This window comes from Pezoporus wallicus, unplaced genomic scaffold (genome assembly GCF_028554395.1).
Source record: "Pezoporus wallicus isolate ANWC-B61680 ecotype Strahan unplaced genomic scaffold, APGP_CSIRO_Pwel_v1 contig_3817, whole genome shotgun sequence".
NCBI lineage: Eukaryota > Metazoa > Chordata > Aves > Psittaciformes > Psittacidae > Pezoporus > Pezoporus wallicus.
Window position 1 is genome coordinate 1,436,209 of NW_026635157.1, and position 26,638 is coordinate 1,462,846.

Below are 26,638 nucleotides of genomic sequence, written 5' to 3' on the forward strand. Positions count from 1 at the left end.
ATATTATTTCACACCAAGAAACTAGAAAAACAGAGACGGAAATGATTACGTGCTACAACCTGCTATCTTGATCTATGCCTCAAAAAAATGATAGCTGCATACCACAGTATTTTCTAATTGTTTTGGCAAAGGACTTATACTTCCTGAAAGACACTGAAGATTTCAAGTCCTTGATCCAAGTTCAAGAAGCATTTATCAACTTCAGCAGGTACAAACTGTCCTAATCTGGAGAGAGATTAATAGTGAAATGCTACAAAAAATTACTTCCCATTGCTACTCTAGACTAGTCCAAACTTGCTGTTTGATTTAGGAAACATCAGCAATCAAGCTACAGAGAAATAACCAAATTCAGGATTTTTGGCCTATATCCACATCTATTAAAAAAAACCCAGGCATCTACCAAATATACATACAAATTCAGGTTTCTAAACCTAAAAAACTAAATGCATATGCAAATATATTTTGCATGCTTTGCATAGTCAATAAATAATAATAATAACAATAATAATATGTAATCTACGGATTTACATACTTGTATGAAGTATGCATGCCAATTTTTACTCGGACAGGTTTAATAAAGACGATGAGCCCATGGGACTCGCTTCTGAGAATATAAACACTTTTGGAACCTTTAAGTTAGGTTTTTTATACCAGCAGATATGCAAGGTAGTGCTCTGCATAGAATGCAAAATCAGAAGTCAATCTGATAACATCACATCATTCTTCCCTCTCCCCTCATGCAGCACCATAGGGATAGGGACATGGATACTAGCAAGGTAGGGAGAGGGAGAACAGCATGGCTGAGGAGTTCAGGGAGGAAGTGTTCATAGAATGGTTAGGGTTGGAAGGGACCTTAAAGATCATCTAGTTCCAATGTTTCAACTCTGTAACTTCTCCTAAGCACTTCTCTGATAGCTTCCCATAACGTGATTTGACCAGGGATCATTACTGACTGACTCAAGCTGCAAGATAATCCTGTATGCAAAAGTCCCAGTCATTTCTGTGACATCAATTTACTGTATTATGCTCTTCAGTGGCCTTATTATATTACATTTAGCCTAGTACAGCACCTATAGAAAAATCCCATTTAAAATTCTAATCAAACATATTTATGTTTTTATGATGCATATTAGCATTACGCCCTAGCAATACAAACATTTGGTAGGTGCCATATGGACACAGGTAAACACACAGTGCCTGCTCAAAGGGTCTGCCTCCATCTTTCACACAAGTAGTCCTTCTGATATCATTAGCTGTATATGCATAACAATACAGGCTAGCTCCTCAGTGCTCTGCTCAAGTGAAATGGAGCAATGATAACTTACTCTGAAGTAATTTCTGTCCTTATATAAGTCTTTGCATTGGGTAAAATATAGCTCAAACAAACACTGGAAAAACAGGCAAAAAATCAGGAGAATAAAAAGCAAACACAAATAAATTTACACTCGATTACCAGAGTTGCACTAAATGTTTGTTTTTAATTTGTGTTTTAGAATAACATGGTTTGTGTTATATAATGAATATGTCAATGAATATAGTATTAAAAAACACAATGTCTGTATGATTACAAATACTGCTTTCAAAGTAAATTTTAGTGTGCTTCCTAGATGGAACAGAATTGGATGTGGGGAAAGTTATGTTGTTTGTTTTTATGTATATTTTTTTAATTTAAATCAAAACTTCTGGATATTTGTTACCTCCCTGGGCCAGAAAACAGTAGAGCTTCACAACTTAAAAATGTGCTAAAAAAAAAAAAATAAAAAAGTTAATCTGAACAGTTAGACTGGGAAACATGAACAACTGAGTGTGGAAAATTATCTATCTTAAACTAAATCTCAGCCAGGTTGGACAACACCCACAGATTTTGGGTGTGTACTCTTACAAAAACCAGCAAAAGAATAAACAAACAGACAATTGCTGTGACAATTAAAAGTACTTAAGCTTTCACACAGAAATAGGGAATGCAAAATGGTGGGGTTTAGTAGCTTCCATTATAAAAGCAGGCAGAGTCCTAATGTGCTGTCACATCCTATAGGGTCAAAAGTGGTCTGCTTTCCTGAAGAATCAATGCAATTCTGCATGAACACAATCTGAGAGGCAGAGGATATTAAAACCAGTATTCTAGCGGGGAATGCATGATGGGATATTTTGCAGGTACCCTAATTTTTTATTATTAGAGAAGCACATGAATCTCTGTGATGTCAAATGGGGCTGAAGGTGCTTTTAATTTCTGAAAATGAGGCCACTTTTATTTAGATAAAGAGATACGGATATAGCTCTATGGATCCAAATTAAAAATGTAGCCTTTAAAAAATAAACGGTGAGGTATACTACAAGTCAAATGTATTGCAGCTAGGCTAAGTAACCTTTAAAGTACTGCCCATTTAAAAAAATACCATTAGCAGAGCTGCATGTGTGCCTACAAAACAAACTGATTGCAGTTCCTTTCCATCCCCTACAGCAAGTAACATTTTAGGCAGGAATAATGAAATATGACAGTGCTCCTGCCAGTGCTCCTGGCTAATACCCTTCAGCTTACATGCACATGTTCATGCATGTATACATGAATGCACAACATAAATATGTGTGTGCACATAACATGTTTGTTTGGGAAAGATGCAACTATTTCAGTGACTATTTCAGTGTTAACAGTACTGATAATAATAATAATAATAATAGCAACAACAAAACCAATAATAATGACACCTGAAACATCCATTTGAAGTGTAGTTTTCTGCAAAAAGAATAAATAGGGAAGCAGATAAATGTGTAACAGTTTTTCATCAGATTTTGCCAAGCTCTACCTCAGCAGTCAGGTTCTACCAACAAATGAGAACTGAAAGCTGGGATAAACCTTATAAGAGCCAGTGTCTGGGCTGTGAGCCTGAATAAAGTGTTTCTCCAAACCTCAGCCGAGTCATCCCACCAGCTGTTCCCAGATGTTCAATCTGCCATTTGGCTGAAACACTAACCCTTTTCCTTTTCGCTTGCTCCTGCTAACCCAGATCTGGTCCCTGCACCCACCTACCCCACATGAAGTTTGCCCAGCTTGACTTGCATTTCCTTTAGGGCCATGCCCTGTTGTACATGCTCCCTCTCCAACTCCCAGCATTGCTTCAGAGTGCTGGCTCACCAGCACCTCAGTGGCAGGGTATCTCCACGTGTCCTTAATTAATTCTTGATCACAGTTCTGGGGTGCCAGAATCCTTCCCATTGGAAGCAAGTACATACACCTTCACTGTATTTCGCATCTGTCAACTCAGTCACTTTCTTCATACAGCAGCAATTTCTCCACTAACCTTGTTAAAAGGCCTCCCTGAGATAGAGTTGTAATTACAATTATCATTATTGTGATACAATCATATTTGCATATGGCTTGCCTGGTGGAGCTTGTGTCACTGAACCCCCACATATTATAAATATCTTTCACCTATAGCTTAAGGCAGATACAAATGAACTAAGATTTTCAACTGAAAAATCCTCTTTAGTCCTGATATAAATAATTCTTTGAGTTTTCTTTTTTATTAATATAAACACCTGTCCGCATTGGTTTGTGGACGCTGAGGTAGAAAATCATGACCAAAATAGTGCTGTAGCATACAGGAAAAATACAAACTGAAATACTGCTTTGAATGAAAGAATCTTTCCCTTCAAAATCTACTGACAAGAATTTCAAAGCCGTAAATTCTAATTTACAAATGAAAACTTGATAATTTTAATTAAAGGCTGGGATTAATTAATAACAGTTTGCTTCCTAGGTGAAATAACCCAGTTTTCAAATTCTCCTGAACAAATCACACACTGTGTTGACAGTATTACAAAGAAAATCTGGAGAAACATAAATGATCCAGTAATGAGTCCAAAAAAGCAGAATATTAGAAAGTGTTGACAAGGACTAGTGCTGTACAAGTAGCAATGTATAAATTTTGGACTATAAATTACTGCCACTACCTTACCCAGATGTTTTGTATTAAACTGTTGATATTTACAGATTTTTAAATGTGAATATGCAGAAACATTAAAATTGGTAGCTAATTCAAAGAATACTGCTCATCAAAGTAAGAGTCTAACCTTTTAATATGGTGTTATTATGTAAAATAAAACCACTTTGGATATTTTGCAGAATCAGACTTAATAGATGCTGAGCTGTGACTATGTCTGGGTGGTAGGACTCTCCTTTAGGAGCCCCACCTCTCACTTCTGTAGCCTCACCTTTGGCAGCTGCCAAACCACTCACCCATCCCATCCTCCAGAAACTTTTCAAAGACCTCAGAGGTCCCCTAAAAATGCATCTCCTAAATTTTCACACAGTCCAGGACTAGTAGCTGTGAAACATTTGTAGGACAGTCTCAACAGTTTTCGCTCAGAGACACCCTGCCAGATGGAGAACCATACACACGGACATGTAGTAAAGACTGTCTGTGAAAGTGTTTGTCAGATCCCAGACAATATTTCTACTACTGTTCTGGATGAACAGTGTGCTGGATTTTGCTGGATAAACTGTGCATTGGTCTTCTCACCAGCTGAATGATAAACACATTCACTCTGGAGATAAAGGCAATGGAAGCATCCTAAACACTAAGCCAGACTTTCTATTTCAGGGCAGATCAGTAGCACACTGCGGCAGACTGATTTGGCAGGGCCATTCAGGTCAAGCAGTCCCCCTTATAAATACCTGCAGATTAATCAGAGACTGCCTCAAGTAGCCTGAGGAACTATAGCAATGAAACTACTGCAATAAAACAAGCTACAATGAAGCACAGAAGAGGTACAGATGCGAAAAAGGTAACTATCATTCAAAGTCGTGAAGAAAATGTACATTCTGCACTTTCAGCATTTCCACAGCTTTCAAGGTGAAAAAAAAGTCCTTTGAATGAAGTTCTATAGAATTCTAGTTGCAGTAAAATGAAGACAGCATATTTAGTCTCTTATGGCTACAACTGATTTTCTCAGAAGAGACATTTAACTCCAGTTAGCTATAGAATTTCTTTTTCTTTACTCTGCAGTATCACCCTTTTCTTCATATCATCTTAAAATACCAGACATTCTTTCCCTAGAGCCAGTACACACATCCATGCTCAGTCAATCTATTTATCTATCCAAACCCACTTTTCTTTTTGCATTTTGTTGCTACAGTCTACATTGTGCTCTTTAATGGATGCGGGATGCAGCTACTAAACTAATTTTACTCAGCCACCTCCTTGACAATGTGATATCCATTACCAATACCTTCTTTGGTATTATTCTACCATTTCAAATATTTGTTTGTTTGTTTTTAAAAAAGCAAGGCTCTCCAGAAATCTTTCAAATTGTCATTGGTTCCTCCGTTGCCATTTATGGCAATCTCAACTTTCATGTAGTTTATTACTTTTATTTTGGTTTGCTTTCAGACTCTTCTCCCTATCTAAAATGACTGACTCAGTATCAAGCAGTTCAGACTCCCAGCTTTGCCATCACTTTTGAAATTATCTTTCCCTAATGCTCAGAAATACAAAGAATCTATGATATTCACAGCTTCAATACAAATGCCGAAGACAGCATCTTCTGTCTTCAAAGTAATCTGGCGTGTTTACATACAGTTTGCAAACTGAAATTAGATTCTTTGAGTGAAAAGTTATTTTTTCATCTACACCACCTAACTACATAGTTTATGGCACAAAGAATTTGATTAAGATGTTTCCGGATCATCCTTATCACAAAACCACAAGACTTTGCAATCCAGCTAAGACTGTCTCTGACTGTCCTTTAAATACTGCCCTCAGAAATTTTCAGTCTCTGGACCTACTGGTCAACTGATGCTGGAACAGGCTGCCAGTGCACACTTCATTCTTCTAATTCCTCCATATTGAAATTTGTCCAAACCGCAAAAGAACTTGTGACACCTCAGCACTTCCTCTGTTTTGGAGGGTTTTTGCCAGTTGCCACTGATCTGAAGAACCTAACATTACCATCTGAGATGGCAACAGTTTTGTAACGTTCTAATAGCCTTTTCTGCTCTCTTCAGGTTTCAGAGAAAAGTTTCACACTAAGAACTTAAAAGCAGCTATGAAGCCTAAACTATATCAGTCTAAACAAATACACAATTTAAAGCTGTATAGCACACCATGAAATATTTCAAAAATACTACAAAAAATAGCCCTCTTAAATTATCTTGTGGCTTACTTTTGTCAATGCATGTAGAAAATAGGGTTCTGCAATGGGACAGAATTTGGTATCTTTAAATATAGGGGGAGAGGGGCACAGTTACATTTGCCTTAGGTCACAGAAAACGACAATTTATGATCTCTTGAAGAAGAACCACCCACCCACACCACAGTCTTCCATAGGATGGTCTTGTTTTAAAAGAAGACAATATCCAGAATTGGTGGTGTGTAGGACAAAGCCAACTGAGTTACTTTATGTCTGCAAGTTTTCACCAATATTATATTAGCTCACAGCCTTCCTGGCTCTGTCCAGTGTTTGCTGTCTTTTGGTTTCATAAGCTCTAAAAATAACCATCATCTGAGGGAGAAGCTCCTTTGAAGAAAACAAACAAAAATCCAAACATAAATTCAACACAAGCATTATTTCCTTCTGATGTTTTTGTCACGATTTCAAGTTCTTAATGAGAACAACAATGGGTGGAGTACCACAGCAACTGAAAGGACAGCTATGACCTCAGTTACAACTCTTGTCAAAGCAGGAGAGGGGTTGGTGCCTTTTCCACAGTTACGGTTTATGGCCTGTGAGGCTCTTTATGGGGTGTCACTTCCCAGTATTCTTATTTTTATTTATTAAATGAAATGTCACTGCTCATTACTATATGACAGAGATGTAGGATGAATACAGAAATGTGTTTATCTTGTTTATTTATCAGTCATAATTGTTACATAATCATTATAGAAAAGCATGGAAATCTGCAGCTACAGGTACTTAGCTTCTGCTTGCATCTCTTGTATTTGATAAACTCATAAGCAGCTCTTTACAGACTTTACTCCACAAATATAAGAAAAGGTGGTCTGCCTTCCCACCAGGGATGTTGTAAAAATAAACCCCTTAAAATTCTGGTAAAACTTAAATACCATAATAGTGAGGATCATACAATTGCAATAAGATTATATGAATTTGCTATGAATATGCTGCTGTTTCTTGTCAGCTGAGTTCTACTTCATTAAAGAAATAAAAGGATGTAAATTAGTACCTAATTTAAACATAAAATCATGTCACTTTTACATTTGCTAGGCTCAGGCTTTTCAAATTAGACACTGTGAAATATATACTCCATTAAGTATTCTTATTTTATATTTGGAATGTAGTAAACATTTTTGGTTTAGATGATAATTTGATCAAGTAGACTTGAAGCATCTGTGCCTGTTAATTTATGTATATGTGTGTACACATACATAGATTTACATACGAATTTGTTAGATCAAATCTCCAGCTTCACACTGCTTAAGAATTTATTTTCAAATTGAAAATTTAAAAGTGGCCACCAGGAACCCAAGACTTGCTGAAAAGAAGTGCACAGAAGCACACTATTCATATTGAGAAGTAATATATCATTTGAGAAGTAAACTGAGTGTATCATACTGCAAATCATATCCAAGCTTCAACATTGAAGCTGTCCCAAAACCTGATTAGCTGAGGGTAAACAGCAAAGAGATCTCTCCTATCCATACAAACTCCTGCCACTAAAACACTGAACTCCATAACGTGAAGTAGTCATACTTCCAAACATTTTCCCCTCAAGTATAGTGTTATTATATCTGTGGTCCATTCTGAGTCCATGTTGAGAGGTGCTGCCTTTGAACAGAGCAACTTCTGCTGTTTCAGTAAATTTGTTAGGTAATCTCAACTTGCAAAATGCAAATTTCTCTTGAGAGAGGTAAGAGGAACTTATTCGTTTGGACAACTTCCTCCTTTCTATGTCCCTGTGTGTTTCCTCTTTCATTTTCCCAGCAAGGTCTTGTGTATTTTTTGTCTGTATGATCTGAGGCAACTAGTATCCAACCTGCAACTACCTTTGAGCATAAGAAAAAAACAGCGTAAAGCTCAGCTGAGAGCTTGAGGTTTGTCCCTCCACATGCATCCAGCTTTTCACATCTGTTAACACACGCATTTACTTCAATGTAAAGTTAATCCACCTGATAATATTTGCCAAATGGAGAAGAAATTCCCTGTAGCTTTTTTCTCTCTACTTCTCATTTTTATGCGCTCACAAGAGACATACCATCACTCAGGACTGAATTCTGAAAATATGTAGGTGATCATGACAGTGATCACATACTCTCCTGGCTTCACTATTATGGATTCTTTCAGTTTAGGTCACAGTCTTATCTGGCGCATCTTGTACTAGTTTCTCCAAAACATCTGTTTCAGCTTTCACCAAACTACCTAGGTTCTTCCTCAAAGACAACACACTCGCTGCAAGACCTGTACATCTTATATATAGCAGTAAGAGGCTTATACTAGTATAATGACTACATTTTCAATTTTTATTTCAGTCTCAGGAATGTTTAGATGTACACATTCTCTTAGTTTTGATGCTGAAATGGCTGGGAAAAGGGAAACTAGAGAAATTAGATTATACATTATATTGCTAGCCAACAAATTTTAGTCTGATTTTGCCTTTATTGGTGAACAGCAAAGCACAGTCAGTCCTCTCAGTGGTTACAGGGAATCTAATGAAGTTAAACTCTTAAGCTTGGGATTCATCTGCCATAGCCATTTCTTCTCTTTAGCACGAGGTTCATCTCAATCTTATTCTAAAGGTTTTTTTTTTCTTTCGTTTTGCTTTTTGTGTGTGGGGAAAAGGAGAAAATGTTCCCTCCAAATAAAGCACAGCTTTAAAAGGGGAAATCTACCAAAGCAGCTTATGTCCAGCATTGCTGGCAATCAGCCACCAGTTCTGTCCAGTCACTGAGGAAAAAAAGATTTCTGGAATGAACGAGGTCATGTAATTTCAGCATATGGCTTTCAGTGACAGGCTACTGAGTTGTATCTTTAGATATCAGCATCTTAGGTTAAATGTTTCTATGCCAGAATGTTAATCTAGATGACAATGCCTAAAAAATGAATCTGAACTAATAATCACTGCGTGGTCTTGAATTATATGCTAATAACAGCTATTAGAATGTTGCAGGATCAGGGAAGCACCACCTAGCATCCACTCATCACCCCGTAATTTCCAAACGGTCAAATCCTGATAGGGAGCAAGCAAGTAATGATGGTATAGACATTTTGATTCTGCTCATAACTAAAATTACTAACTTAGATTAAAGACCTCTCCTTTTCGAGTGTAAGGATTTTGAAGCAGAATACTGATACCGTAGTCAGAAAGCTAGCTTTGATTTCTCACTGAGGTAAGTCCTCAGAGGAATGTAGATAGGCTTTTGCTAGCAGATACTGTATAGTGTCTCCACAATAAACTACCAGAATTATACCAAACTTTAGGGCAAACATATTCTTAGATGTTGACTGAGACTGAGACAGCTCACAACCAGCAACACAGTCAAAATTCTTGCCATAGTATTTTTTCTATTTAGAGATATAAGGAAGCTTCTCCATTTTCATTTTTCAAATGAAATGACATTGTTCTCAGCATCCAATCTCCTTTCCTCGCTATTTTTTTGTTCAGCATTTCTACGTATCAGGAGGCTACATGGGTTCCTTTTGCTTTCATTTGACTTTTTCTTTCACTTCTATGTGTATCCCTGTGTGTTAAGTTTGTTCTGTTTCCTTGAGAACATTATTTATAGCTTTTACTTAACTTCTAATTACAAGTTTATCTTGCTGCAAAGAAAGCATTAAAAGACTCTCTGTGCATGTGTGCGTGTGTGTGTGTGTGTGTGTGCACGCACGCAAAATGAGCTTTTCATCTTTAAGGCTATTTAATCTGCCTCGCAGCTCTGATTTCTGTGCTTTACACTTACTACAAGAAGTAGCTAAGTGTCCAGAATTTTGATCAATCAACTCCATTCTTTTCCTTCTGTACAAAGAAATCTCAACACACATTTTCATGTAAGTCTGTTTATATCATTCTTCTGCATTACCCATGACATTACCATAATTCAGCTTGATACTTTTAAACTTCATCATAAACCTGTTAGAATAACACAATCTCTTTAACAAGTGGCATTAATGTTATGTTAATTAACAATGTCACTGAAATCTGCAAGAAAAAGGTCTCATTCAAAATACAAATATGCTGATAGCTTGCGCTTCAGTCAGGGAACAATCATTGTATTGTCACACCTGTTGTTTTAAATAGCTGCTATTTGTGGCAATGAGGTTTGCCATTTTAACTATGTCAAGAATATTTTATTAGTATTATTATTTAAAAAAGCACTGCAGCCTATACAATTTCCAAAAGGTTTGGTTACTAACATATAATAATGTAGAAAACCTGAAGAAAATATACTGTTGAAACTTACATTGTCATTCTTCTAACATGCTGCTGAATATGTAAGTTGCTATTTTTAAGTGAAATTTCAAGCTACTTCCAATTCCTGATGACACAGTTTCTGCTATTTTTGGCCTTCAATAGTCAATCACCAGCTACTAATAATGAACACAAATAGCTATTAGTAGATACCTGCAGGTACATGTGCACCTGATTTCTAGATAGATGTGCACCTGTTTTGTAGATCCAAGCTGGTACTTAACCAGATCAGCAGAATTTTTAGGAACTGATTTATTATTCCTGACTGCAGTAAACGCCATGTTGCATCCTACACTTTCATAGTACTGGCTGAGAATGAGACCTTCTTCTATTTCAATTCCCATCTGGAAAGTGATATGACCTGTTCTTACCCCCCTCACATTACACATTTGCACACCTCTTTCAAAATCCAACAAAAAAAAAAACAAACAACAAACCTTGACTACTTAAAAATTAGCACAATGGCATACCATTACCTAATCTCATTCATAAATGTATGCAATTTCCTATCCAAACCTTAAGACTTCTTACTGATAAATATGAAGTGCAACTTATTTGTGCAGACAAAATTTTCCACAGGGAACACAGGGCTTAAATGCGCCCAAGATCTCAAATACAAACACCCAGAGACAGTAAGCGTGAGCTGTTAGTCTCTTAGAAACTAGATGTAAACAAAACAATTAACTGTTCATGATTCCTTTTATTTATTCCAATCACTTCTGGCAGTTGGTCGCACCTCCAGCTTTCTTAGTAACCACACAAACGAAAGGGCAGGCTCAGAATTATGAAAGAAGAATTATGCAACGAGGCTGTGTACAAGTTTGCCAAAGTGTCCAAACAAAAGGCAATTCTGGAAAGCAAGACCAAGAAAGCAGATTATACAACTAAAGTCTTCTCCCTTCCACAACATATTGCAATGGAGAAACAGCAGATTTTCTGCCCCTGAGAGAGTTAGTCAACCAGGAAAAAAGAAACAAAATGAACTTCTGTCTCTTTGGGAAGCAGAAAACAGAAGCTTCACAGTAAGATTCAGAGCGTTATATTCAACAAAAGTTTAATTTGAACGAAAAAGCAGCAATCCAATCTTTCATTACAGCTACTGTTTTTTGGTAGGATGGGTATGTATTTTAGAAATGCAAATAAGGTTGTCACATGGCTTCACTTTTAAATAATGGATATGGCACTAAAGAATAAAATTAGTAGTTCCAGGACAGCCCACTAATGTTAGGTCGCAATTGTTCATGAATAAGTACGTTCCTGAAACATCAACTATGCAGAGAGTAATAAATACATTTACAAATAACATATTTCTATTTTTTCAATGCTAATACCATTGAAGATTTTAACTCACTTTATTTCTGTTTATGGATCAGATTATAAAACACTTAAGTCTTTGAAGAGGAAGAAAGGCATCTAAAAAGGCATAAAATAATGCACATCATGTTTTTTAATGGCAGTATCTATCTCTAGGTGCTCAAACGCCTTTCAAATCTTATTCTTCCTGCATTGCACAACTTCAGTAATGCAAAGCAGCCAGAAATCCAGGTTAATTAGCCTTATGTCCTGTCTAATCAGTCTCAAACCAAGGTATAATTATCCATGTTTTATTACTGCAACTCACATCTGCTAACAAAGCTTTATGCCTAGAAGACGTCTGCTAAGACAGTGGCTTGATCAAGTTTGCTTTTTCATTGATTTATGATTGATTGCTCATTGATTGCACCTCTGTCTCTCTTGTCCACAAGCTTGACATCGGGCTTCCTTAAGCGTCACATCACCCCACCATATTCCGAGTTTCTCTGACAATGCATTCCACTGGGGAAAGAAATGCTAACTGGGCTGCAAATCTCTGCAATGGATCCATCCCGACCATCTCTCTCCTCATTTGGATGGGAGCACAAGCTTTGTGACTTCCATTAAAAGGTATCTCTTGTCCTTCTCACTGTAATGAGGCACATCAGATTCACCCATGTGTGAATGGAATAGCAGCATCCAGGCTGCAAACAGCAGTCAAGTACATAACCAATCTGACTACTAACAGAGGATGATTGGGCTGGTACAGTGACTGGTTTAGTAGCTCATAACTGTTATAATCAGTGATGCTGATTCTTGATTCTCTCCTGAAAAACCACAGGGTATTCGCGAACTACCCAGCAGATCTAAACAGGCAGGGGAGTTTGTTGTTATTAACAGGAGTCAAGTAAGAGAGAAAATTTGGCTGTGTCAGTTTCTGATCTCAGTTCTGACTCAATACCGGGAATGGCTACAGCACTTGAACCTGGAAAAGACTAAGGACATTTTGGCAAATGAGACAGTAAAATAGAAATTCTGGCCAAACTAACAGAATGAAAAAATGGGCCTTTACACAAGCTCAACTGTAATAATGATTTACTTTCATTTCCTTGGGAGACTGAAAGCACAGTCCAAAACCTGAATTTACCACAAATAACCATAATTTCTTACCAACAATCAACTCTGAAGAGTGAGATTTTTTTTTTTTTTTTTTTCATCTATTGGGCACTATCTATAGGCATCTATAAGCAAGTAGATATTCTGCTTTGCTTTGCTCCACTGGTTTGTTTTCCTATCTTCTTGAATATTGTGATCTTGTATATCAGGGTTCTTCCCCTCCAAGACCGGAAAGCTAACACTAATACTCTTCACCTGCTATTGCGGTTATAGTTTGTTCCCTTCACCTTATGGAAAGAAGATTTCTTCTTTGTTTTAATAAGCTTAAGATAAAGCCATTACAGAACAGCTGCTGCATTCACAAGGTCTGGAAATGAGCAGCTTTCTCGCAATACTGCCTTTAGTAAAGATGGACAGGTAGTACACACTGACACACAGTCCTTGCACTATATGGTGAAGCTCTACCTCTCCAGGTACACCAGTGATTGATAACCTCCAGGCAGGCTGGTGGAGTTATGACAGCCTATGCAATTATGACAAGCAGCTGCATTGTATAAGTAAGGTGCAGAAAACATAGGAATGATATGTTTGTACAGGCCTTCAGCATCTCTGTAAGACAATGATAAATTTTCCCTGGCAATTCCACTAGCATAGCTAAAAAGAAACTCGATGACTTGGGTAAACTAAATTTTAACTCTCATTCTGCAGCAATGACTATGCAGTTATAGATGTTACTAAATGTTCAAGATACCATATCAGGCTGATTATAATGACAGTCTTTAGCCTGAAGATTCATAGGTTTTGCAGGTTTGTGTCACAAGCCTAATAGTGTTATAAAAAGGTTACATACATTCCCCATAGATACTTAAACCAATGTGCATTGGTGAGGGCATAACATTAAAAGTACTAAAAATATGCCATAAATACTGAAATGTAATTACATAAAATCTAGTGAAATCACAGTAAGAGAAGTTCCACAAATTATGTCTCTTAATATATTAACGATCACATCCCGTGTAATGAAAACTCCAAACAATATTTGACAATGCTATGTTAACAAAGACTCCTCAGCAGGTGAAGCTGAGAGAGGTACCAGCCAGAGCGAGTGAGGAAGGCAGGTTGAGGTGTGGGGTCTTGGCCTCCACACAGGCTGTGCCAAGGCTGGAGGCAGGAGGAACTGTCCTCGTTGCTCAACAGTTATTTGGTATTACTCATTCTTCCACACTTAACTTGGGGTGATTTATCCTGAAACATCAGGATGCTTTTCTTCTAGGTCCCTAGCAGTTCCTATATTGAATTAAAATCATCACTAAGAACCCAAAATAAACCTGTATCTGTTTCAACAGACAGGATGGAGGCTAGCTTTTACAATTAGCCCTAGTTCCTTCACACACCTTCCAAAAAGAACGTTCTGTGTGGACCAGACCCAAATTGGTCTACTAATAAATGAGAAAAATAAAATATACACAAAACCAAACAACCATAACTTGAATATAAATATCACCTGTGCAATTAAGTAATCAATTATAACTTCCTGTAAAATTTAATATATTTCAAGCATTTCCTTTTACTGGGGAGAAATAAATTCCAAAGAGCTGGGGGATGGGGTGTAGCTGAGTTTGCTTTTTTGTTTTGCTTTTTAATTTTTTGTTCCTCTTTCTTCTTTTTTAAATAGACCATTGGATTCTTAATAGGTTGTTGACACTTCCTTCATAAAACTCCTTCTCATCTTAGATGAAAGACAGAGCAAGTAGCCTGTTTTCTTGCACACAGTAATAGATGATTCACTTGGATGCATATAACTGCCATCTAAAAAACTTCAGTGTGGGTCTAAAATAGGATTCTGTGATATGACTCACAAGAAAATTTTGTGACAGAAACTAAGATATTTTAAGCAAATGAAGTCTAAACTGCAAAATAAAAACTACATTCTCGAAATGGTCTGTGGAATAAATCACTAAAAATCTTAGGTGTTATTTTTTTTTAATCTGTGTTTTATCAACCTGCAAGTATATTCTTTGAAGCATATTATCACCCTGATAATTAAAGGTAGTGAGGCCTCTGATTTCCACAAAAGGGCAAAACAGAATTACAGGAAAAAAGCACAATTTTCTCAACGAAATATTTTGCCTTTACACTACATAAGCTTACATCAGTATACAAGCATGACTACCAATAGCTCCTCTGCAAAACTATTTTAATGCTTATTAATTAGTAACTAGGGACAAGAGACACGTCCTCCTGTAATTTTCAGATCCTGTAGTATTAAAAAACAACAGAGATGGCATTCCAAAAGGGAAGGCTATTTATGATGATGACAACTTGTGATTTCCAAATTTAGTAATATACCAAAATGTACAAAATGTATTCTAGGAAAATACTACTGCACAGCTGTGAGAAGATAAAGCTTAATTTTTCATGACTGCAGCATACTGTGATATAACACAGGGAATGAATCAGATGTCATAAGACAAACAAATGTCAAATGTCATAACCTGCATAGAAAAACCTGAAAGCATATTTTTAAGATATTCTGCATCCTGATACCCCAGCTCAATGCTATTACTACAATAACTGTCTAGCAGCCTTTCAGAATAAAAGGAGTGCTCTCAAAAATACTTACTACTGTAATATTTTCCTTCTCAAAAATCTTTATTTCACTAAACCCTCAAAACTGACACATTATTGTTCCTATTTAGACTTCATGAAATATCACCCCTTTCACACCAGTAAGGCACCAGTATGGCAGATGATATTTTAAGATAAAGTCTTAACTGGAAACATTTTTTGAGCCTCATATAGGGATTTATCACAACCAACGTTAAGCAGCTGCCATGTAGATGCCTACATACAAACTTGTCAAACCAGACTGAGCAGAGTGGAGCTGCTGAAGACAGGTTTGTATAAAACACAATTCGCCTGACACATTTTGAATATCCACTATATTTCAGAAGCACTATACTTTCAACCTCTGCCTATAAAATGATTCAAGGAAGATTTTCCTCTTGCTTTTTGCCTCCTGAATTTTGTGCAATGAGTCCTGTCCTCAGTGTTTAGATTGAAGCATATAAGAAGAATATAAATTTTTGAGCTGTGTTCCCACAGAATCAAATGAAAGCAGTCTCAGTGTGAGACACTACATCTCAACCATTTTCTCCCCTAAACATAATCTTTATCCTAGGTGGAAATTAAAAAAATAAAAAAAAAAACCAACAACCAAACAAAAAATATGCTGATTTCCCTTAAACAGCAACTCAAATGCAAATATGTTTGTCATTTGTATCATCTCTGTGATCTTTAGTGCTCTGTATCCTAGTTGACCATCAACCAAGTGGAAACTGGATCACAGATTAGTTTACTAACCGGTGAGAACTGTGCTGGGATCACCAACAGTACAAGCAAGAAAAAAAATAAGTAGGAATATTTTGATTTATATTACATTATTAATTTGGGAAGAAAAAGCAGTAGAAAAGTAAGCAATGAGATGGCAATGTTAACTTACTAAATATTAAAAAAAATATTTTAAATTACTAACTTGGAACTTGTTAACAAAGCAAAAAAACTCTAAAAATCAGAAAATAGGACCATGCTTCTCTAAAATAAATGCTGCATTGCACAGACTGGTCCAGGATTCTGCTCTCACTGATAACACAAAATGAAAGCTAACTGCAATAAAACAAAATCATAGAATGGTTTGGGATGGAGGGAGCTTAAAGATCAGCTCTTTTCTACCTCCCTGCCACAGGGAGGGACACCTTCCATTAGACCAGGGTGCTCAAAGTCCCATCCAACCTGGCCTTGAACACTGACAGGGATGGGGCAGCCATAACTTCTCTGGGCAGCCATAACTTCTCTGGGCAGCCTGTGCCAGTGTCTCACCACCCTCACAGTGAAGAATTTCTTCCTAATACCTAACCTAAATCTACCCTCTTTCAGTTTAAAGCCATCCTTTGTCTTATCTCTACATGCCCTTGTAAAAATTTCTCCAGATTTCTTACAGACCCTCTTTAGGTACTGGAAGGCTGCTATAAAGTCTCCCCAGAGCCTTCTCCAGGCTGAACAAACCCAACTCTCAGCCTGTCTTCACAGGAGAAGTGCGACAGCCCTCTCATTATCTTCATGGCCCTTTTCTGGACTTACTTATGCAGGTCCAAATCCCTCTTGTGTTAGAGGCTCCAGAGCCCCCATAATACACAATACCTAGAATTCAGTGCATACTTCAGTCATTTGTGCTGCTACCAAAATGGTTTGATTATATCATTTTCCTGACAGTTTTGCAATACATACAGATAGCTCAGAACTTACCTATTTTTGACAGAAATACATCAGATTAAAACTATTAGATTCCTTAATCAGAAGAACCCTGAAGTAGATCCTCACAGGACTTGCTTCCATGTGCATAAACCAGAATTAAATACTTCTAGCTATGGTGATTTTACAGCTAGCCTTAGCAACTTTCCTTACCCAATGTTAACTAATATTTAACCTGATTGCCCCTGGCTGCAGCCTAACTCTTTTCACATGTTTTTGTTGGAGTAAATGAAAACACATGATCTCTTTTCTTTCTTTTTTTACCCTTTAGTGATTTTCCTTGCAGCTATGTTTGGGTTTGTTTATGATCTGTCTTAACCTTCAAACATATAGCATGTATTTCAGTATTTTGTTCTGAAACAATACTAAAATTTTCTCACATTGAAAAAAAAAAAGAAAAAAAAAAAAAAATTGAAAACCTGGTTGAATTTGTCCTGTTAAGTAACATGTGGGCTGTAATGTTATTCAGATTCCCAGTTCATTATTTAGATCTACCTGGCCTTCAGGTCATACAGTCTACAGAGTCAGTAGAGCCAGAAGAGTCTATTTTCCCTTAACACACTGCCAATGAGTAATGAATTGCCTTAGACTTACCTGAGTAATGAATTGCCACAAGACTTACCTGTGTAATAATTGACACTGGCATCTTTTTTAACTCAAGAATCTTCTAAATACAAGAAAGCTCCAAGAATCGAACTGGGACATTTCAGAGAGTGAGACTGCAAAGAAAATGCAGCAGCACCAGGACTACATGGAATCAGCATATAACAGAAAACTGACAAAAGGAAACCTTAACTGGGGCAATATTTGTGATGTGGGCATAAAACTCAGCTGTGCAAAGCGTGCAACATGCCCCTCCTGACCAAGCCCACTTTTTCAACTGAGCTCACATTTACAAATGTGATCTGGCCATTTGATTTTGCAGATAATAAAAAGGCAAATTGCACTGAAAGGGGAGACCCTGCCACTCCAGTTTTTGCCAGGACCAAACCTGACCTCTACAAATTAATTTTCAGCTGGTTCAGGTCCAAGGTAAGAGAAGGAAGAGCACTGGTGTAAACAAAATTCGGAACATGAACACAGTGAAGCAAGGTAGCTCTCAGTAGCAGGTATATGTTAAATCAGGTTATCCTAATGTCCAACTGTGGCTCTTGGCACTGTTGACTTAGAGTGAAAACAACCAGAGAAAAACACTGAAAAAGGTACATATTAACAAAGTGCCTATCAGCTAAATATAAAAAGATCTACTGATTAGTTAATGGCTAATATTAGTATGGTTTGGAAAAGAAATGCTCAGATGTAAAAGGAAGAAAAAGAAGAGCTAAAATGTAAGCGAAGAAAAGAGGGAGAAGGAAAGACAATCCAGAAGAAAACCAACTCACAGCTTTCTGTGAATAGCACTAATACATGGAAGGAATTCAAACTAGAGATGATACTCGGCTGTAGGTAACTACACAAAACAAGGACTGGACTACAGGCTGATTTGACCTGTGTGTATTGAAGTTTTTCATGAGCGTATGAAGATTACCAGAACTATGGGTCCTTTCCAACACAGTGGGTCTTCATGAATGACCCTGTTGCTCACTTTCCCACCCTAGCTTTTCCTACACAATAAAGTGTTTCTACAGAGAGTTTACAAAAGACCAAGATACCCACAAGCCAACAGGAGTTTAAGAGCCTAGAACAGTGTTGCAACTATTTAAGAACAGTGGTGCAACTATTTAAGAACAGTGGTGCAATCCAGAAATAAAAGAATTATTCTCAATCTTCTGTTTATGTTTTCATGTAATTTGTAGAGGCTTTTTAAGACAACAAATTGATTGTCTTATAATATTGTTTAAATAGCTGTACTTTGTATGGCCTGGAACTGGTTTTGCTGAATGAGGTTAAAATGGATGACTGTCTCAAAATATTGGTATTAACAGAGCAACTTAACTGGGGTGGCATATACATTAAGATTGTAGTGCTCACTGAATTTTTGCGATCCACTATAGTTAGGGACAAAAATGTCCTTGACTAAATGGACGACCACCCGTGCTGCTCAGAAAAATCTCTACCCAGTACAGACTACTAAATGTGAAAATGGAGAAAACAAAGAGAGGGAAGGAAAAGGAGGAACAAGAAAAGCCTGTGGTTACAGCGACTGTACAACATCACCTTACAAGCCAATTAACAGTGAGTCAGCATACAGGAGTGACAAGGTCCAGAAGAATGGGACACTGACTTTCTTGGTTTGTCCTTTCTTTTTTTTTCTCCAGAACAGCATAAGCATGATTGAAATTTGTGTGTAACAGTGTAGTACTTACAGAAAAGGCTGTTTCATGATGGAAGAGATTACAAGGAAATAAGAGGTTTACTAGCTTGTTTTTCTGACACTCCATGCTTTGACTTTTGCAGCTGTTAAAAATGCTGTAATTATCTTCAATGTATGACCAGCTTTAATGCTAGTGAATCTTGTACTTCCTGTAAATTAAGGAGCACTGTTTTTGTGCCAATTGGCATCTAATTCTTTAAGTAATCCCAAAGACAATCCCAGGAATGTAATTCAAATCAGTTGTGTACACTGGTTCTGCTTGGGTTTTGTGAGTGCTTTTATAATATGAACAGGGAAGGATAAGCATAACGTACTGTAGAAAACCTTGAATTGTGCTAGCAAGGAATAAATTATGCAAATAATTACATGAAAGAATGTCATCAGTTCATTCTGTAGTACTACTATCTGAGGATGGGTTCCCCATGCTTAAACTCAGGAATGAAAAACATCAGGTGTCATCTCTGTATTCTCTCATCTCTCCCTTTAGGCAATGAGGAGAGATAAGCACTTTAAGAAAATTAATTACACCCTTCTTGCACATATGCCATAGGTTACATTAGATCCTGTAGCAGTCACACCACCATTTAAGTTCCTGGAAGCCCGAATTTCCTGACCCAGGTGAGATGGACTTGGCAGCCCCTGTGCACTGAGTAGGGTAGCATAGTTTGAGCGAGTGCTGAGGGAAGGATAAGTAGTAAGCAGAAGCTAGTGGAAAGATGCCACATGCAACTAAAGGTATGTGACTAGCAAGAGTGAGATAGAGAGCAACTATGACTTCTTGTAGATTTACACCTACCTTCCTGACTATGATTATTATGGAGGTGGCCTATCCACAGATCCACCTCTCCACCTTTCCATTTAAAGTGGCAAGACTACTCTTTTCTGCAACCCTTGCCTGTATGTTACCAAATTTGCAGAATTAAAATATAATAGGAAGGATTTTTGCTTCAAACCCAGATCCTTATTAATTAAAATTCAAGTGACAAAGGATCATACTCCTTCTGGAGTGGCTTGTCTCTCTCCCTTTAGTGCAGACTGAGCTACAACGAATAGCCCTATGTCTCAACTTTCATCAGGATGACCGAGATGATGAAATTAGAGATGGTAAATCTTACTGTCAGTGCCCACCTTTCTCCTGTGCCCTGCTGGACTGGACTAAAGGTCCTCCATACTTCTGGGCAAAGAGTACAATACTTCTACAAGCCTTTAACTGGGCATTACAAGATGAGACAGGTTGTACATCCACTTGCATACAAACCCACAGCCCAGAACGCTTCATTATCCTTATGATTGTTTGTCCCAAGTGGACTTCTGAGGCAGTGATATGCAGTCTTATTCAAAAACTCTGTAACAGTTCCAGAGTGCATTGCAACTGTTATAATCACCAAAGCAAAGTGCAAGGCTTTTTTAAAAACAAACAAACTCAAACAAACAAAACACCCCCCCCCCCCCCAAAAAACCTCAAAGAAAAAAAAAATAACCAAAATAAACCAACAAGAATCAACAGAAACCAACAAAACAAACCAAACAAAAGAAAACCAACCAACCAAAGAACCCAATAAAAACCAAACCAAACCAAAACCTACCAAAACAATACACCAGAACCAACTTTGTTGCTCATTGTCAGTTTTTAGGACAGCTGATGTAACTGCACTCACTTACAGGATGTACAACAGAGATTTCAAAACTGGTGCTGAGAATTCCAGTGAAGAGTGGCACTTTTCTGGTCTTTCCTACACTCTCCCACTACAAACACTGGAAATGTGTGAGGTGGATATGAGACAGCAGTGTGGAGGAGGGAGCACAGCTTGCTTTACCTCTCTCCAATGCTGACAAATGCCCAGCACTGACATCTGCCAGCTTTGACAGTGTCACACAAGAAGTCTTCTGCCTCAGCTTACAGCCAGGTACAAAAGCAGGTGTTGTGAAACACAACTGCTACCTTGGCATTGACTGAGGATCCTCCAAGCCACCTCCATTCCTATTACACTGTGAATACTGTCAGTTCTACTCTCACCTTGAGCTGTACACGCAGTTCCAACTGCACCAATTCTGGGCTGCCATGCAAACACGACAAGAAACATCTTTGCATTCCTATGTTCATATCTGCTCCTATTTCAGCTTACTATAATTTCTGAAAGGCAGAGCAACCTTAATTCACAAGGGCTAATGTCATCGCACTGCAGACTGCATGCTCATCCATAATGCAGAACTACAGACTAAAAAAAGACTTCGGCTACAAGCACTCTAATCTTGGCACAGGTGATTTACTGAAGTATTGCTTCTGCAGCAAAACTCAGATCCCAGCAACACGAAGCTGAACTGATTTCATCTGAGAAGCAAAGAATCCAGTTATAGGTGCGACTGTAAACTAACACGCAATGCCAAATTTGCAGTTAGTTCATATGTTTTCTTTTAAAATGTCTTCAATTAAAAGGTCACTTCATTATTTTTGCTTTATTTCCAGAAAGATGAAGCCCACGAACACAAAGCAGACTGAACTATATATCAGAATTCAGCAGAGCAAAATACATAGAAGTTAGAAACAATTATGTAAAATACCTAGAGTGCAAATTAACAGAACAGCCATTTTGTGAGTGACAGCTACACGGATGTTTAGAAAGTTAGTATGTAACAATCTTATAATTAATAGGTCCACATGCTCTGTAAATACCTCATGTAGCATCCTCCTTACTCACTGCTTCAGAGTACCAGCCTGGATAATCCTCCCCGAACACAGCTCAGCTCCTTGATCCCTTCCTTTGCAATATGCCTCCATAACCTCCAAGAACCTCTGCCATTTCTCATACCTATTTCTTCATATTCTTTGGAAAGTCTCTGAGCTTCATAATTATTTCATTTCTTGCTTCAAAACTCATTTTTTTTTCCCCTGGAATTTTTATTAAGAACATATTATCTTTTACACACACACATATATATATACACACACAGAGATTACTAAAACCCTTGCCTGCTCTGTGGGCAAGGTTGCCTCATTGTACCCTTGCACTCTCATTCATTTGCATCATCCTGGAGTGTCTTATCCTAATGCTTAAACCACACACTCTCTGGGCAGGGAATATTTCCTCACTATGTTTGTGGGCACTTTGAGCAACCACTTAGTAAGACTGCAGCCTAAGAATTAGCCAACACAAAAATAACACGGGAAAAGATAGTAACTGTATAACAAGCTGGGGAACAACAAGCAGAAGCATTTTGGAATTGCAAAAGTGCTGTAGCAGGTCTAGATAGGACAGACCACGCATCTTTGTTTACTCCTTTATTTATATACTGAGACTACATGGAAATTATGCCTGCTAGTCGTAGCTGGTGGCTTGGAAACTGAGTTTAAATATCCTGAACTGAAAAACAATAAATGGAAGGAAAAGCCATGAGAAAATAAAGCTTCCAGATTTAGAAGATGCAGAGAGAGACAGTAAGGGTTATGTGCCTTTAAGCTTTTGATGAAGTCAGTAGAAGCTGGTGTGTAAAGAAAGTAAGAGGTCAGGGATTTATGGTCAAGTTTAAAAGTCAGGAGTGAAACAGTACAGCAGCACTGATGTTTTGTTTCTAGTCAATATCATCATTTGAACAAAACCATACATTCTGAATGCATGATTTTAGCTGCAGCAATTAGATATATACCTTCTAAAAAGATAAAACTATTAATGCTTTACTATAAGAACTTAAAACCATAAAGAATACTCAATGAATAGTGTAAAGACATCCTGTAGTATGTTATTGAAAAGGTTACTAACTTCCACACTAATAATTAGCTTACTGAGTTATGAATTCTTCAACACTTAACAACATAATGACGTATAGCTCTTGTTTAAAGGCAGCAAGTATTGTTAAACTAGTAAATATTAGTTTATCAGTAGAGCAGATCTACCTGTAGAGTTTATAGCTGAAAAAAGGACAGATATAATTTCTATTCTCTTTTCTATGAGAAAACTGATGAACAATTAGATCATGTGCAGGAAACAGAAATCAGTCTCATAATCTTAAATTCATTGTCCTATCAGATGGATATCTGCTGCTTTTAAACACCTCTAATTAATGCTATACTAAAGGACTAATTTAATCAGAGTCCTTCAGATATACTACAAACATTTTCCAGTAGGCAAGTTTGGAACAGTTATTAAACTTCAGAAATACTGTCATGACTCTGCACCACAGCAAAAAACAGGAATCTCCATTTATGAATGGGTGGCAGAGGGCACGAGCCCGAGTCAATCTCTTACCTTGAAGTCGTTGCATGACATTAGCAATATCTCTTGATCTTGCCACTAGTCGGGATGAGGCCATGATCTCTTTGCAGCGAGTCCACTTCCCCTGACAGAGGTCTCCCTCCAAGACAGTGTCCTCAGTGAGATGAGGATCTTTTAGGGTTCAACCCTCTGACTGGGGCAGTCAGATGCCTCCAGTCTAACACCAGCCCTCACAGCACAAGGGAACAACACAGGCAAGCAACCTCAGCCCCTGAGAAAGAAAGAACAAGGATTAGAGGAAACTTTTACCACCTCAGCAAACTAAAAAGTCTGAGTCTTAATAGCTGTTTTAACACATAAAGAGAGGTATATTTTAGCCATAGAGTACACCCCAGCCAGACACACAATTAATGCTGAAAGCTTGCTTGGCAATCATCAGTGGAATGAAGCTGCAAAAACAAATCATTAAAAAAAATTGGCAATGCACCAGACATCAATGCTTTCCTGAGGATGCTTATGGATGTCGTTTTAGAACTAACAATGATGTTATACGTAGCAAAAATAATATTGTAATACTTTCTTGATGTAAATAATATTAAGTGTAAAGGAGGAAAAGGCAAAACACTTGCAAAATTCAAAAGCTGTACAACCCATCCTATTTTACCATGCTGTGAAGGAGCACATAACAGTAACTTGTTGATCAGAATAATCCCTAACTCCACTGGACTGTGTGATCAAATCTGAAATATTGAGATTCATATGCTTTATTACTAAATAAAATCATTTACATTCACTTTTCCAGTGTATAAGGATGTATTCTGTGTCATTTGTCATTTAACATCAAAACCTGTGAAGTAGAACTGCTACATGAACTTAATATAGTAAGATCTACATGACTATAAATCTGGTCCAAAAAAAAAAAAGATCCAATTAGATTCTTCAGATAATGTAATGTCCTGGGTTCAGCAGTAGCAGTCATTTTTCTCCTTCTTGGTAGCTGGTGCAGTGCTGTGTTTTGACTTTCAGCTCGGGAACAGAGCTGATAACAATGATATTTTGGTTTGGCCAAGGACTTTGTGAGCCTCATGCTCTCCCAGGGAGGAGGGGAAGCCGGGAGGAAGCAGAGACAGGACACCTGACCCAGACTGACCAAAGAGGTATTCCATACCACAGCACGTCATGCCCAGGAGGTAACTGGGAGTTACCCGGAAGGGCTGGGACTGCAGAGTTGGAGGAGGTATGGGTCAGAGCTTGGTCAGGCTGGGGGGGGCGAGTTATCAGTTGGCTGGTGGTGAGGTGTTGTATTCTGTTCCCTTGTTATTTCCTTTATCATTATTATTATTGGTGGTAGCAGTAGTGATTTGTGTTATACCTTAGTTACTAAACTGTTCTCATCTCAACCCATGGGAGTTGCATTCTTTTTGATTCTGCTCTCCGCCCCTCCGGGAGTAGGGGGAGGGCAAGAAGGGGGGGAAGCGAGTGAACGAGCTGTCTGGCTGGGTTTAAACCACAACATGTTATCAATAACGTCTTCTGCGGAACATGTGTATGTATGCAGATGTTTATACTGAGTGTATAGACCAAGAATAACTTGGTTCATACTACACATCCCAAATTCAGGATGATATACAGTTGATTAGTATCACAAATATTAGTGGGTTTACTGGCGCTGTGCACTTTCCTTTTTCCCTAGCCCTAAGGTCTCTCAGAGAATAGAGTCCTTCAACTTCAGACAGACAAGCCTTTAGGCCATACAGCTTTAGGCACACTGAACTGTTCTAGAGGAGCTATGTCAACATGTAAGGTCTGCCAGAGGAAATCACATTTCAGCATTTCCTTTTCTGAGCCTTCAAACCCTGCTTGACCAAGGGAACTCCCTGCTTTCCCTCTCACTGATACTTTTATTGTATGTTTACCTTGTATTTTGGATACATAAGCACTGCTCAGGTCTGCAGACTCAGGCTGGCTTTAAATGAGTGGAACTGGGGGAAGCACACTTCCTGTGGATCATCATGTAGGAAAAAGTCCACCATGCACACAAGCTACACTCCTGCATGCCATTGCCAGACTGATTCCAGTACCTACTCTGACGAAGTTGCTGCTATTTTTACTTATGTCTACACTTTGCACAAGACATACAGATGTTCCTATCCCCACTCTCTTCCCATGCATGCCTCTCTTCTCCAGGGATCTCCTCCCTTCCATTCCCCTTCCCCACCTTCCAGGCTTTGTCCCGCTCGTTTTCAGGGTGCACAAACACTGTGCGTATCAGTCACCATCTCCCAAACATAGAAAGGCACCCTGGCAGGTAGGAAGCCTCACCTTGCAACAGCTAGGGAGGAGAAGGTACCAGAGAAGGTGCCACCAGCACATCTCTCAGCTGCAACACAGGCTGAGGCTGAGGGTCCTGTGGTGCGACTGAGTTGCCTCACAGAACACTGGCAAGCACAGCTCTTCCAAAAGGAGGTTTTCTGTGGCTCATGCTCACATATGCACATATGCCATCCTGGTAAGCTTTGCTTTCTTTGCCGCAGTTAAATGAAACATCAAGTTGTCTAGCCCTATCCAACCCAGAAATATTTGTAACACAGTGGGTTAATGAACCCTTGTTTCTGCAGCAGTGGCACTGCTAATATTTTGAGCAGTACTGTAAGTGAGGTACAGCAACTTTTAATAGCGGGCTGCTAAACTAATTGTTGGGCAGAGATAAGGGGTATTAAAAATGCCTTGTCTGACTGTTTTCTGGCTAAGAGCAGTAACAATATCAGAACACCAGCCCACTCGCACCGTGACGGAGCTGGTGTAAATCAGCTGTATGTGAGCAGATTTAGAGGAGCTGTGGATGATGCTGATCCAACTCCAAGTTAAAAGCGTCTGGGAAATTATAATGAAGATGTATGTTCTATCTACTCATACAGCAGGCTGAGTCACTGTGCAGCGATAATGGCAGACTTGCAATTAATAATTTATCTA

At 38.1% G+C, this 26,638-nt stretch overlaps 1 protein-coding gene across 2 annotated transcripts in view; it reads right to left on the reverse strand.

Annotated features, from left to right (window-relative positions):
• Nucleotides 1-26,638, reverse strand: part of SYNE1 (spectrin repeat containing nuclear envelope protein 1) — a 291,594-nt gene that overhangs the window by 257,628 nt on the left and 7,328 nt on the right. For both annotated transcript variants that reach the window (XM_057405922.1, XM_057405914.1), the window contains exon 2: nt 23,699-23,936. In XM_057405922.1, coding sequence (XP_057261905.1) covers nt 23,699-23,762 — 64 coding nt within the window. In that variant the 5' untranslated portion in view covers nt 23,763-23,936. The remainder of the gene's footprint in view (nt 1-23,698; nt 23,937-26,638) is intronic.